This window comes from Amblyomma mixtum, chromosome 5, assembly GCF_055824585.1.
Source record: "Amblyomma mixtum isolate Tamu chromosome 5, ASM5582458v1, whole genome shotgun sequence".
Lineage (NCBI taxonomy): Eukaryota > Metazoa > Arthropoda > Arachnida > Ixodida > Ixodidae > Amblyomma > Amblyomma mixtum.
The window spans coordinates 148,704,653-148,716,507 of record NC_143016.1 but is presented as its reverse complement, the minus strand read 5'-3'; the positions used below and the strand labels follow the sequence as shown (position 1 = coordinate 148,716,507).

General features: G+C 50.4%; 1 protein-coding gene across 1 annotated transcript; it reads right to left on the bottom strand.

The window, feature by feature from the left end:
* Positions 1-10,154: 10,154 nt before the first annotated feature.
* On the bottom strand, positions 10,155-11,550 carry LOC149344126 (uncharacterized). Its single transcript, XM_089542555.1, has one exon. It carries the CDS (start codon positions 11,548-11,550, stop codon positions 10,564-10,566), a length of 987 nt encoding a protein of 328 aa, XP_089398681.1. The 3' UTR covers positions 10,155-10,563.
* Positions 11,551-11,855: the final 305 nt, after the last annotated feature.

The following is an 11,855-nucleotide window of genomic DNA, read 5'->3' as shown; positions in this document are numbered from 1 at the left end:
GACGCCCATATGAAAACTGCAAAAATCCTGTGTAGCTTCTGAACGTTAACTCGCGAGCAATGCAAAACCTGCGTCACATACCAGAGTTTACTAATAAAAAAAAAGATTGCAGACTGTAGCTCTGGCGAAAATTGAAAGGCTGGCGCCTTTCCATTTCCCAGCTCGGTCACGTGCGTCTTTAGTTTGCTCTTTCCAATACTCCTCGCTATCGCGATAAGCATCGAGCGGAACGCCCAAATACTTGCCCGGGGTCGTCGCCCACGGTACGTAGGCGAAATGGCCCGGGTGGGATGGCCACCATCCATGCCAGAGCCCAAGGCACTTGGACCAGTTAACCCCGCTACCTGTGACTTCGCTGAACGCGCGTACACACCCGACAGCTTCACTTATGCTCCCCTGATCAACCGTAAATACTGCAACGTCATCTGCATAGGCCAGCAGCTTACCTTCAGCTGCTTGCAACCTAAAGCCATTAATACTATTGTTGTCTATGATTTTCATGCACAGCGTTTCGATGTAAATACAAAACAAGAGAGGGCTGAGGGGGCAGCCCTGACGCACCGAACGCTGCACGCTAATGGGGGCCCCCAGACTCTTGTTAACAATCAGTCTCGTCGTGCAGTTTCGATACGGCAGGGCTACACCCTTACGGATAACTGAACCGACGTTCACATGGTCTAAAACGGTAAACAAAATTTCATGGGAAACACAATCAAATGCCTTTTCGAGATCAATCTGAAGCATCGCTACTCGCCCATTGATGTCGTCACAGCTTTCAAGCACACTGCTCGCTTTGTGAATGTTGGAAAAAATTGAGCGCCCTTTGATTCCACATGTCTGGTGGGGTCCAACAATATCCGATATCACTGTCTGCAGTCTACGCGCCAATACCTTCATAAAAAGTTTGTAGTCCACATTAGTGAGTGCTATGGGTCGATACGCTGTAACCTTGGAGGAAGGAAAATTTAGAGGAGAGGCCGTCACGTGACATTTTGTGAAGCCGGAAACAAGCTCGGCGCCATCTTACTCCGGCGGGCTCTTCTGTTTACATTTCGCCGCCGCGCCGTTGCGCGCGCATTTCAAATCCAACGAAGGAGCGTGCTACCGCATGGGAACAGACCCCCGCGCGAGTGGCGCTTGGCTGCTTGCCAGTTTAGGGTGCCCTATGCTGGTGTTCGTCAGCGGAAAAACCCGTGTGAGACAGGCGGCTACTTTCAGTTACTGCGTCGTATTCGTGCTGTCTCCCACTGCTCGGCCCTGGTCACAATTAGTAGCAGCCGGGAAAAATGCTCATCTCAACTCCTGCAAGCGCAGGAACTGACCTTCGCTTTCAATTACTGCGGTGACCGATCTTGACATGCAGTACCCGTCGCCACTTTTGGCTACGTTTTTTTTTCTGACGGTGGAGATTATAAGCTTCCCTGGCAGTGGCGTAGCCAGAAATTTTGTTTGGGGTGGGGCTCGTGTTGCAGCGCGGCCTCCTCATAGAATTTGCGGAGGGATCAAACGCAAAAATAATAACTGCATTGCCATTGAGAATGCCATTGTGCATTAGATAAAGCTCACTGTCTAGAACAGTGAAATATGTATTCTTTAAAATAAAAGAATGTATATGTGTATGTCTTAAAAATCGTATTAACTGATACCAACGCTTCCATGTTTTTGCGTATTTACTAAGTAAACAAAATATCACGCGAAGTCTACAACTACATCAGTCCGAAACCAGCAAAGCAGTGCATGCCACTGATATGAAAAACGTAAAGGCCGTGAAATGAGCTAGTAGCCAAGAAAAATATTTTAATGAATCTTTGTCACTCAAGTGTGCAGGTGTCTGCTTTCGATTCAGCAGTGAACAATGCTGCCATGCATGACCACACCCCACCTTAAAGTTCAACCTGCCTTTTATTGCAGCTCTTGTCGCTGAATGTTGCAATCTGCCTCCATTGCGTATGTTTTGGAAGCTGGCAGTGTCAACAGTGCCTTTTGTTGCAGCAGTGAGGATTAGAAAAATTCTGCAGTATTTTTTGTTGGTGTTGAATACCATACTTATCTTCATTGCATGTTTTCTTGCGGCTGGCCATGCAAGGAATGCTTTCTCATACAGCAGTGAGGATGGGCAAATATACTAATAAGTTTGAGTTCTTGACCCTGAACACAAAATGTAGTATCATAACGTGTTGTAATGGTGGCCGTGCCAACAATGACTTTTGATTCACAACTCCAAAAGCCATTCATAGAGGCCACAGAAACGGAGAGGGCCAAAGTGCATATAGTAGACGGCAGGGGAGGATTTATGGATGGGGGGTAGGGGGGGGGGGGGGCATCGCTTCCCTCCAAAAGACTGAAATGTTTCATAGGACAACCATTCTGAACACCTTTTTCTCAATTAAAAATTTTCAGAAAATATACGTTTAAAATGTGACTGCCCCCTCCGTAAATCCACCCTTTGTAGCATGGCAGCATCGCATATGTTTCACATCCACAGATCAAGTATTGTGCATAATATATATGACCGTAGCTTTTCAGACTTCTAGAAGTTTAGGAGTCCCCAGTGGCTGCAGTATAAGTTTCATGGTGTTGTGCCTCATTTCAATGCTGTGTTTCATATTTAATGTGCAGAGCTGCAGCTGTCAGCTCCGCTTTTCTCTACTTGGTGAAATACTAGCTTGTAATATCACTGCATAGTAGCACACTTTACTTGTGATCGACAATACAGGCAATGAAAGTCGATCTGTTGTACGTAATGAATGCATCAAATTATTTTTCTTCAACATAACCACAGGCCCTTTTGCTGGGATAGTTGGTGTGACATTATGTTCAGGAAAGTAAAAACAGCATAAATTTTACACAAACCACAGAGAAAGATGGACAGGACGGGCGCTATCCGTCTTTCTGTGTGGTTTGTGTAAAATTTAGCGCTATTGTTACTTTCCTGAACACAATAACCACCACAAGCATCAATGAAATTCAGCGCACAGGCGGATCCTCATTTAACCACGTACTTTTTACGACAAATAACACTATCACAGGACATGGGTACAATAAACACATGTGAGAAAAGGCCTCCAAATTCAGTTAGAGCTTCGCCTTTCTCGCACTTCTTGACCATGACATCAGCTAGAAAAGCAACCGGCAATAGCAAGCATGTGCCGGTGCAAATATATTTTGCATCTAGTCCTGACACCCTCCGCTGCATGGTTTTTCATGTTGACAGCACAAGTCCTCCGGAGGAGGTGCGGGCTAACATACGCTGCAAGTCTCACGTAGTATTGCAAGCACGGCCTATGGGACGCCGGGGCTCATACCTGCTCGTTCTGCAAGGCCCTTTGACTCTGCCGGAGTATCTTACTTACTACGGTGCGATTATCAAACCGCAGCCCTTCCGACCACGTCGTATTTTTTGCTATCATTGCCACAAAGAAGGCCATATGCAAACCACCTGCCCTAATCCTGCTGCTGTGGTCGACATGAATGAACCATCAGTTCTTTTCGCCTTATGCAAATCGCCGGACCACGATATACGCTCTCCCGCTTGTCCAAAGAAGAAACGAGCGAAGAAGCTGCACAAGCCATCTGTTAAACAGGATATTCCTACAAGTAATCGTTTTGCTGCCCTCGCATGTGATGACGACGACTTCCCTGAGCTTCCTTCAACTGACCCCGCTGGGCAGCACCCGTCTTCTCAGCACCCGTCTTCTCGGCAGCGTTCATACGCACAAGCGGCTCGCCTTCGTGGATCAAATGATACACCAACACGACCAGTGCATCCCTCACAAGTGGATTCCACAGATGAAGACGCAGCTTTAGAAAATGCTATCGTGGAGGCTCGCCGTCGACTAGACGAACTCACCCAGCGCCGGGAACAGCGTCGTTGTCACTCCTCTAGAAGAACATTAATCACTCGGGAGCAATCTTCACAGGAATCACCCCCAATAACCACTGGACCACATTCATGTGCCGACCACCCGTCAACCGTGACTACCCCGACAGTGGATAAAATATTGGCGCTCATGAAGCAGTTGACCTCCCTCATCATAGAAGCTCTTCGGCCTCGCCATGGATAGTGCATCATCTATGGTGGTGCAGTGGAACTGTCGAGGCTTTGCTAATAAGGCCACTGAGGTGAATATCCGCCTTCGTGACGGAAAGTTGAAGGCATGGGCGTTCCTGTTGCAAGAGCATAATTCACTACCACGCCTTTCGGGATTCTGCGCATACAATTCACCCTCGATCCCTGATCGCCGTTGCATCGCCTCCTCCCTCACCCCAGGTAAATCTGCAATTTATATTCACAGCTCCATTCCCCATACTCCGCTAGACCTTTCACGGTGGTGCAACACACGTCAAGAGGTCGTCGCCCTTCTTGTTAAACCAGCACGCACCCCTCTTATTCTAGTTTCTTTTTATGGCCGTCCTAGCTCCGCATCTCCCAATCTTGGATGGGTACGTTTCCTTCGTTGTACCAACCCGGGTATCCCTATTCTAGTTGGTGGAGACTTCAACGGCGCACACACTTCGTGGGGTTACCCAGCAGATTCCTCAAGGGGTGCGCACATCCAAGGCAGCTTTTCAGATAATTCCTTTCAACTTTTAAACCACCCGAATACTTCTACCCGCCCAAGAGGTGGCCCGTATTCACCTGACTTGACTTGGTGGTTAGGGCCCGGTAACCCTCGTTGGGATGTTGAATCAGATTCTTGGGGTAGTGATCATTGCCCTATTTTTATCTCCCTCACTCCTTCGCGTCTACGGAAAGTACGCCGCAGCGTACGCATAACATCATGGGACTCTGTACGCGCTGACAATCGTTTATCAACATTCAACCCGTCTTCAGCAGTGTCTACCCTCTCTGATGTTCTTGCAACTCATACTATTACCAGTACTGTAAATGAAGGCGACCCAAACCCGGACATACACCTCCTGAATCTGTGGGCTCTTCGTCGCCAGGCCGATCATTATGCTTCTCGCAACCCTGAAGACCCCTTGGCTCTTCCCTCTCTTCACCGCGCTACCGCCCGAGCGCGGCTTTATGCAAAGCAGCTAAGCAGGAAACGCTGGGCTGCATGGTGTGCCCGCCTGTCCTCTACGCAGGGCAATCGACATCTTTGGAGAGTGTTTCACGCCATGGAGCGCCCTTCTCAGGTTGCAGATTACACTGAAAGCATTCGCCTCGCGCTGAATGTGGACGAAGAGTCATTTGCACAACAAGCGGCCCGTCAGTTTTTTCCCCACCATGACTGCACCCCTACATCTCCTCCAGTCTTATCGGTTACAGAGCCTTCCGATGAGGTTACTTCTGATCTAACTATGGCAGAATTGCTAGCCTCCATTGAACGCCTCAAGACTACCACTTCTCCCGGGCACGACGGCATACCAAACTCTTTATTCCGTAACTTGGATGGGTCTGCTTTGCAAACCCTACTGGATACTTTCAACCAAGTGTGGCGTTCTGGTGTCATCCCTGGAGAGTGGAAGCATTCTATTGTGGTCCCAATACCCAAGTCAGGTCAGCCTCCAGTATCTCTTTCGGCCCTTCGTCCAATTTCTCTCACGCCTACCATCTGCAAGCTTTACGAAAGCATTCTCGCTGCACGCTTGTCGTGGTGGCTAGAATCACACGATTGTTACCCAGATTCCCAAATAGGTTTCCGTCCCCAGATTGGAACGGAGGATGGTCTTGCTACTTTGGCTACTGGCGTGCTTCACCACTCTCCGCAGAGTCACCTCGTTCGAACGGTGATCGCGACAGACATAACAAAGGCATATGATAACATCCTTCACTCTGCCATTCTTGCCTCCCTTCAAACTCTTGGTCTCCCTCACCCGTTTCTCCTATCCATTCACGCCTTTTTAACAAATCGAACCTTCAGTGTACGGGTCCATGGAAAGCCCTTTGGTAACTTCACTTCCAATAGAGGAGTGCCCCAGGGCTCCGTTCTCGCCCCCACATTATTCAATGTGGCTTTTATTCCTCTTGTTAGAGCCCTAGAAACCATCCCTTCTATCCGTGTGCTTGCGTACGCCGATGACATAACCTTGTGGTGCTGTCACCCAGATGCGTCTATCCATCAGTCGGCCCTCCAACATGCGCTAGATGTCTTGACATCTCGCCTCCCACCTCTGGGTCTAACCCTCTCGCCTACTAAGTCATGTTTCATTCGCATTGGAAACAAAGCCGGCTTACGGAAAGCAGTCCCGTTAAACTTTACAGTAGATAGTTCTCCGATTCCTCAGGTAGAAACTGTTCGTATTCTTGGCCTCCTCCTTCATACCTCTGGGACTGGCACCCCTTGGCTGACAGCCACACGTAAATCAGCTCACGCTACTATAGGTCTGATTCGTCGCATAGCTATGCGATCTGGTGGCGCACGTGCTCATACGGCCCGCCAGCTTGTGCGCTCTATCCTTCAGCCACGGATAATATATCAGGCACAATTTCAACGTCTCACCCGCAGACAGTGGGACTCCCTTGAAGCTATCAATCGTGAGGCTATGCGCGCAATAACATTTTTGCCTCGTTTGACACCCATACCCGTGCTTCAGGAGTTCGCCCAAATTAATACTCTCAGTGAACTCATCGACCAGCGGGTGGCAAACAGAGCTCGCAAACAGTCTCTACAACTTCATCGTTTAAAGACGCTCCCTCCGTGGTCGTATTGTCAGCTCACAGACAATCGCCCCACTGTTTCCCCGTCGGTATCAGCCGCGCATCTGCCTGAAGGGTGCATATTGTACACCGATGCATCACATACTGCAGAGCGGGGAGTTACTGCTGTATATAGTCCCTCCCATCCGCATCTCAACTCTCGTGCGACGTACACCGCAGATACATGTACCCCACTGGCATTGGAACTTCAAGCCATTTACAATGCCATTGCTTCCCTTCCGCTCGTTCCCACATTCAATGCAGTTCATATTTATACAGACTCCCTCGCCGCCCTTAAACAGCTCAAGGCTGTTAGACGCACATTCCAGATTACACAATCAATTCACCTACTCTGCGCAAAATACCCATGTCCTGTACGCATACACTGGATTCGCGGTCATGCTCACGATCCACGTAACATTCAAGCAGATGCTATGACTCACATTGACACATCAGACGACCCGCCACCTTCCCCTCTTCCCCCAGATCCGTTCCTGTCCCATGTCTCCGATTCACCAGCTCTGCGCCAGCGAACACGCGCTCTAATTCCTCCGTGTTCGCACCCTCTCCCCCGTAGTCTAACTCGGCAGGAGGAGGTATCAGTGCGCCGGATTCGGGCAGGGGCGGCCCTGACCCCATCTGTCCGTTATCGGTGGGGTGATAAATATCTGCCAGCAACTGACAGGTGCCCTCACTGCGGCGCTGCACCGGACATTTGTGATGTGCGGCACCTGTTGTGGACTTGCCCAGCGACGGCCCCTATTAGAAAACGGCTCCTCAGGGAGGTCGGCCTGTGGTGGAACCGCGACGGGGACTATGTGAAGTGGACTATGGACAATCACTTCACCAGCAGCCTATGCGAGTACCTCGCCGAAACTGGTCTACACTCCTTCTTTTAACTTTCTGTAACCTACATTCCCCTCCCCCTTTTCTCAACTTATGCCTCAAGGCAGACTTCACGAATAAAAAAAAAAAAAAATTGCAGACCTGCTACAGGAAACCGGTCTAAACATAGCGCGTGGCCAAAAGCACAGAATTCTCCACGATATTGATACATGCATTCGAAGAGACAGAAGTAGTGCATGCACTAGAAGAGAAAGAAGTATAGTTGGCTCTCGCTCGCGCGCTCGGACCACTGAGGGACCGCCGCAGTTTTTCTTGCTCCGGTGTTCGATTTCGCGTTTCACGCCACAATATGAAGGAATACACTTGAGCCCGGCACGTCCCAGAGGCAAATAGCTCGCTAGACGCTTCAAACGTTACACGCTTCAAACGGGCATGTAACAAAGTTTCTGCATACTAAGAGCAAAGCGAGCGCAGCTGCTTCCTTTACAATATCGCTCTCCGCCCATGTCATGGCCCCCGCCGCTCAAACAAGCGCAATCGTCGAAAAACGAAAATGACAGTTATACCGACATCAGTGACAATCGCTGGAGCGTTGCAAGAACACGCATAGGTAGCAACGAGGTTTCACTGCCGATGTAAACGGGAGCGCGGATGGCACACACACACTGCACGTACACGACGCGAAACGTCCGCACAATGCGCCGACGACCGCTCTAGCGCACGCCGTATTGAATCACTGGTGAACGAACAGCGCGAATGCAGCGGCGGTCTCCCGACGGCTCCGAGCAGTGACGCAGTAGACGAAATGCCCGTGCGATCGTGGTCGCCGAGCACGTTGAAATCAATGCACGCAACAACGAGAGTTTTGCAGCGAATTCCACCTGAGATATGAGTGAACGGCGCCAACGTCAGCCTGTGAGCACGATCAAAACAAACTCGAGTAGTTGAGGAAAGCACGCCTACGCCGCACCTCAAATGCTACGCAGCGGCCGTCTGCTACCGCCCAGTTTGTAAACAGCAGCTACGACGCCGTTGCTAAGCTGCCGGAGTAAGATGACCTCCCAATCGGGAAAAAACCACGTGATTTCCTCCACACTTTTCTCCCAGTGTGCTGTGTGGAAAGGGCCTCTCTTTTTTTCCTTCCTCCGTGGCTGTAACCAATTGTAATTTCTCTATATCATCCGTTTTAGGTATGAGCACTGTGTGGGAGATCCCAAAAGACGGAGGCAATATGTTTATTTCATAGGCTTCATTGAAAATTGTACACAGCACTGGGGCAATTTCTTGATTAAATTCTTTATAAAATGCCGCACTGAATCCATCTGGTCCTGGTGAATTTCCTAGGTTTAACTGATCTATCGCGTGCTCTACCTCGCTGTGAGTTATTGCTAGTTCCATTTTCTTTTTGCTTTCTTCGTCAAGCCGTGGCATTGCACCAAGAAACTGATGCGTAAAGGCTACTGCTTCTACAGGAGTCGATGAAAAAAGCCTCTGGTAGTATTCATTAAAGGCTTCTTTGATGTGGTCAGTGTCTGCCGATAAGATACCCCCCCATTCTATTTTATCGATGTGATTTCTTTCAGCGCGCGCTTTTTCTAGACCAAGAGCACGTTTCGATGGCGCTTCGCCAGCAGCTGTGTCTTCCGCCCTTGCCCTCACTAGTGCTCCGCGATAACGCCGTTCTTCCATAAGGTCTATCTTTTGTTTTGTTTTCCTGACATCTTCTATCCATTTCCCAGGCTCTTTGCATTCCTGCTTCATCAGCGTTTGAAGCAGTGCCCTTAGCTCAGCTTCGTCTTGTTTTTCCTTATAACGGATACATGTCGCCCTTTCTATTGCTTTGATTTTTAAAGATTCTTTACTTAGCTCCCACTGTTGCCTAATCTTCAGGTTCTTGCGCGGGTTTATTTTCCCTATTTCATCCTTTACTGCTCTGCAGTAGATTTCGTCTTGAAGAAGCGTGTTGTTTAGCTTCCACATTTCCCACGAAACTGCCTTGCTTCGGCTGACACTTCCCAGGCAGCACTCAACTAAACAGTGGTCTGAGAAGGAGACTCCCACAACTTCATAATGGTTGCAAACAGGGGCAAGGTCGACTGATGCGTAAATGCGGTCCAGCCGTGCATGGCTTAAGCCCTGGAAATGAGTGAACTGCATTGTCCGCGCACCCTCACTAAGTTCAGCCACATCCTCAAGGTTTCCGTTCTCGATCATTCGCATCAACACTTCAGTGCTCCTGTCTCGAAACCCCCGGATGCTTGACCTATCGCGCGCATTAAGAACACAATTAAAGTCGCCTAATACAATGAGCCGCCTCTCCGTATAAAGGCGCTCTTGGAGGCTTTGGAAAAAGGCAACCCTTTCCTCAACCACATTCGGCGCGTACACAGTAACAATGCGCCACTCATTGCCGTTCAGACAAAAATCAAGCACAATACACTGGCCATACACACACGAAAAATAAGCCTGCACCTCTAGCCCCGGCATCTTCTTTACAAAAAGCACGCAGCCAGCCGATGTTCCCACTGCTTGACTGACAACAGCATAAAATCTAGTCGTGAAACGTCGCACCATGCTGTCGGTTCCTTCGTTGCCGTCCACTTTCGTCTCCTGCACGGCAAATACATCTATCTCGCGCTCCGTAATAAGTCGGTACACCTGACCTTGTTTCTTCCTTGCCGCCAGGCCCCTCACATTCAATGTAGCGACTCTAAAGGCGGAGGCGGGAGCCATTTTTACGCAAGAGTAAGGAACCAACAGCATGGTGCTTACCTTCCACGTCTAGCGCGCCGCTAGACGCCACTGTTGCCGCCGGTATCATCCGGCGCAAGTACATCAGTCTTCTCGAGTAGTACCTTGCCTGCGGAGGAGTACCGTTTGTCAGCCGCATAGTTTGGGCGTGGCCGTAACGACGAACGCCGGGCTTGAGTCGTCTTTGCAGGGGGCTCCTCGACGCCGGGTGCTACCACTTTGTCCCCTTCAGGGCTGGCCTGGTCATGGGAACGCTTCGCCGGGGTGTTAAGGGGGCGCTTGACGCTTGTTGTGCGAGCGCCGGTATTCTCGTGGTGGTCCTAGTTCAGGTCCTTTCCCTCGACGACTACGAGCTCTGATGGGCACGCCCCGTTCTCTGACGTCTCGTTAGAGACGCCGAGGGAGCCTCCCGTCGGCTGTTGGCTCTCTGGTTCGTCGGCCGCTTTGGTGTCGTCACTGGGAGTCTCAGACGTCGCAAGTGTGGAAGTCGACTTGCCCGCGTCGTCCGTACCAGTGGCTGCTTCCTCTGCCTCGGCGATGTCCATGAGTTCCGCAGTGTCGTTCGCCTTTCCAAGCCCGGTAGCTGACGCGTAGGTACGGACGCAGTCCGCGTCCACGTGTCCGTAGCGCCTGCACAGGGAACACCTGGGCACCTTGCAGTCACGGCGAACGTGACCCGTGCCGTGGCAACGCAGGCACTGCATCGGTAGCCCAGGGACAACAACGAGGGCCAGCTCACCGGCTACTCGGACCTGGTGTGGCAAATCATCCACCTTAATTCCCGGCTTCAGCTTCAGTAGCACGGTCCTGGTGGTCGAGCCTTTCTCCTTCAAGCCTTGGACACGCCAACGCTCCCGCGTCACCTCCGTCACGTTGCCGAACGCCGCAAAAGCAGTCCGGATGTCGTCGTCCGCCACACCGTGCAGCATCCAATGCAGGCGCAGCTTTACCTGCTGATCTTCAGGGTCGAAAATAATGCACCGGCGCCCTTTCAATTGTAGCTCTTTGCAGGTAGCAAGTTTCTTCGCAGCTTCTGAGGTGCTCATCGTCACCGCCCACACGTGGTTAATCTGATACGCCCCCAACGCCACGACGTCGGGGAGCGCACCAGCGTTGGCCAGGGCATCCTGAAAATCTTCCACCCTGTAGGGACTCGCTCTCACGTCTCCGTGAAGAAACACCGTGTTAAGAACAACACGTCCTGTAGGCAAGGTAGGCAAAACAATTTCGTATTCCTGATCTTCGTCGGCAGCTAACCTGTTTCCGCGGCCCGCAAGTGCCGCTATCGCCGCTCTGCCGGAGCTCATGATCCTGGGGCGCGATTACGAGTTTTTGTCTCAATTGTGAGACTCTGACGTCAAAATTACGACACCGCGAGTCGTTGACCGCGGAATCAACCAATCAGCAGCGAGGTTGTGGTGTCTAATAGTAGGGTTCCACCAAGGAAGCATTTAGTTGCGCAATAAGGGACCGTATACTAAAGTGTTGCTGTAAACACGCAGTTAATAATTTGAAGAATGTTTTATTTCGCTAACAAACTATGTTTCAAACTCAACGACATGAAGCAAAAGAAGAAGCGTCCTCAGTTTTGAAATTAAGTTTTCTCTTCAGT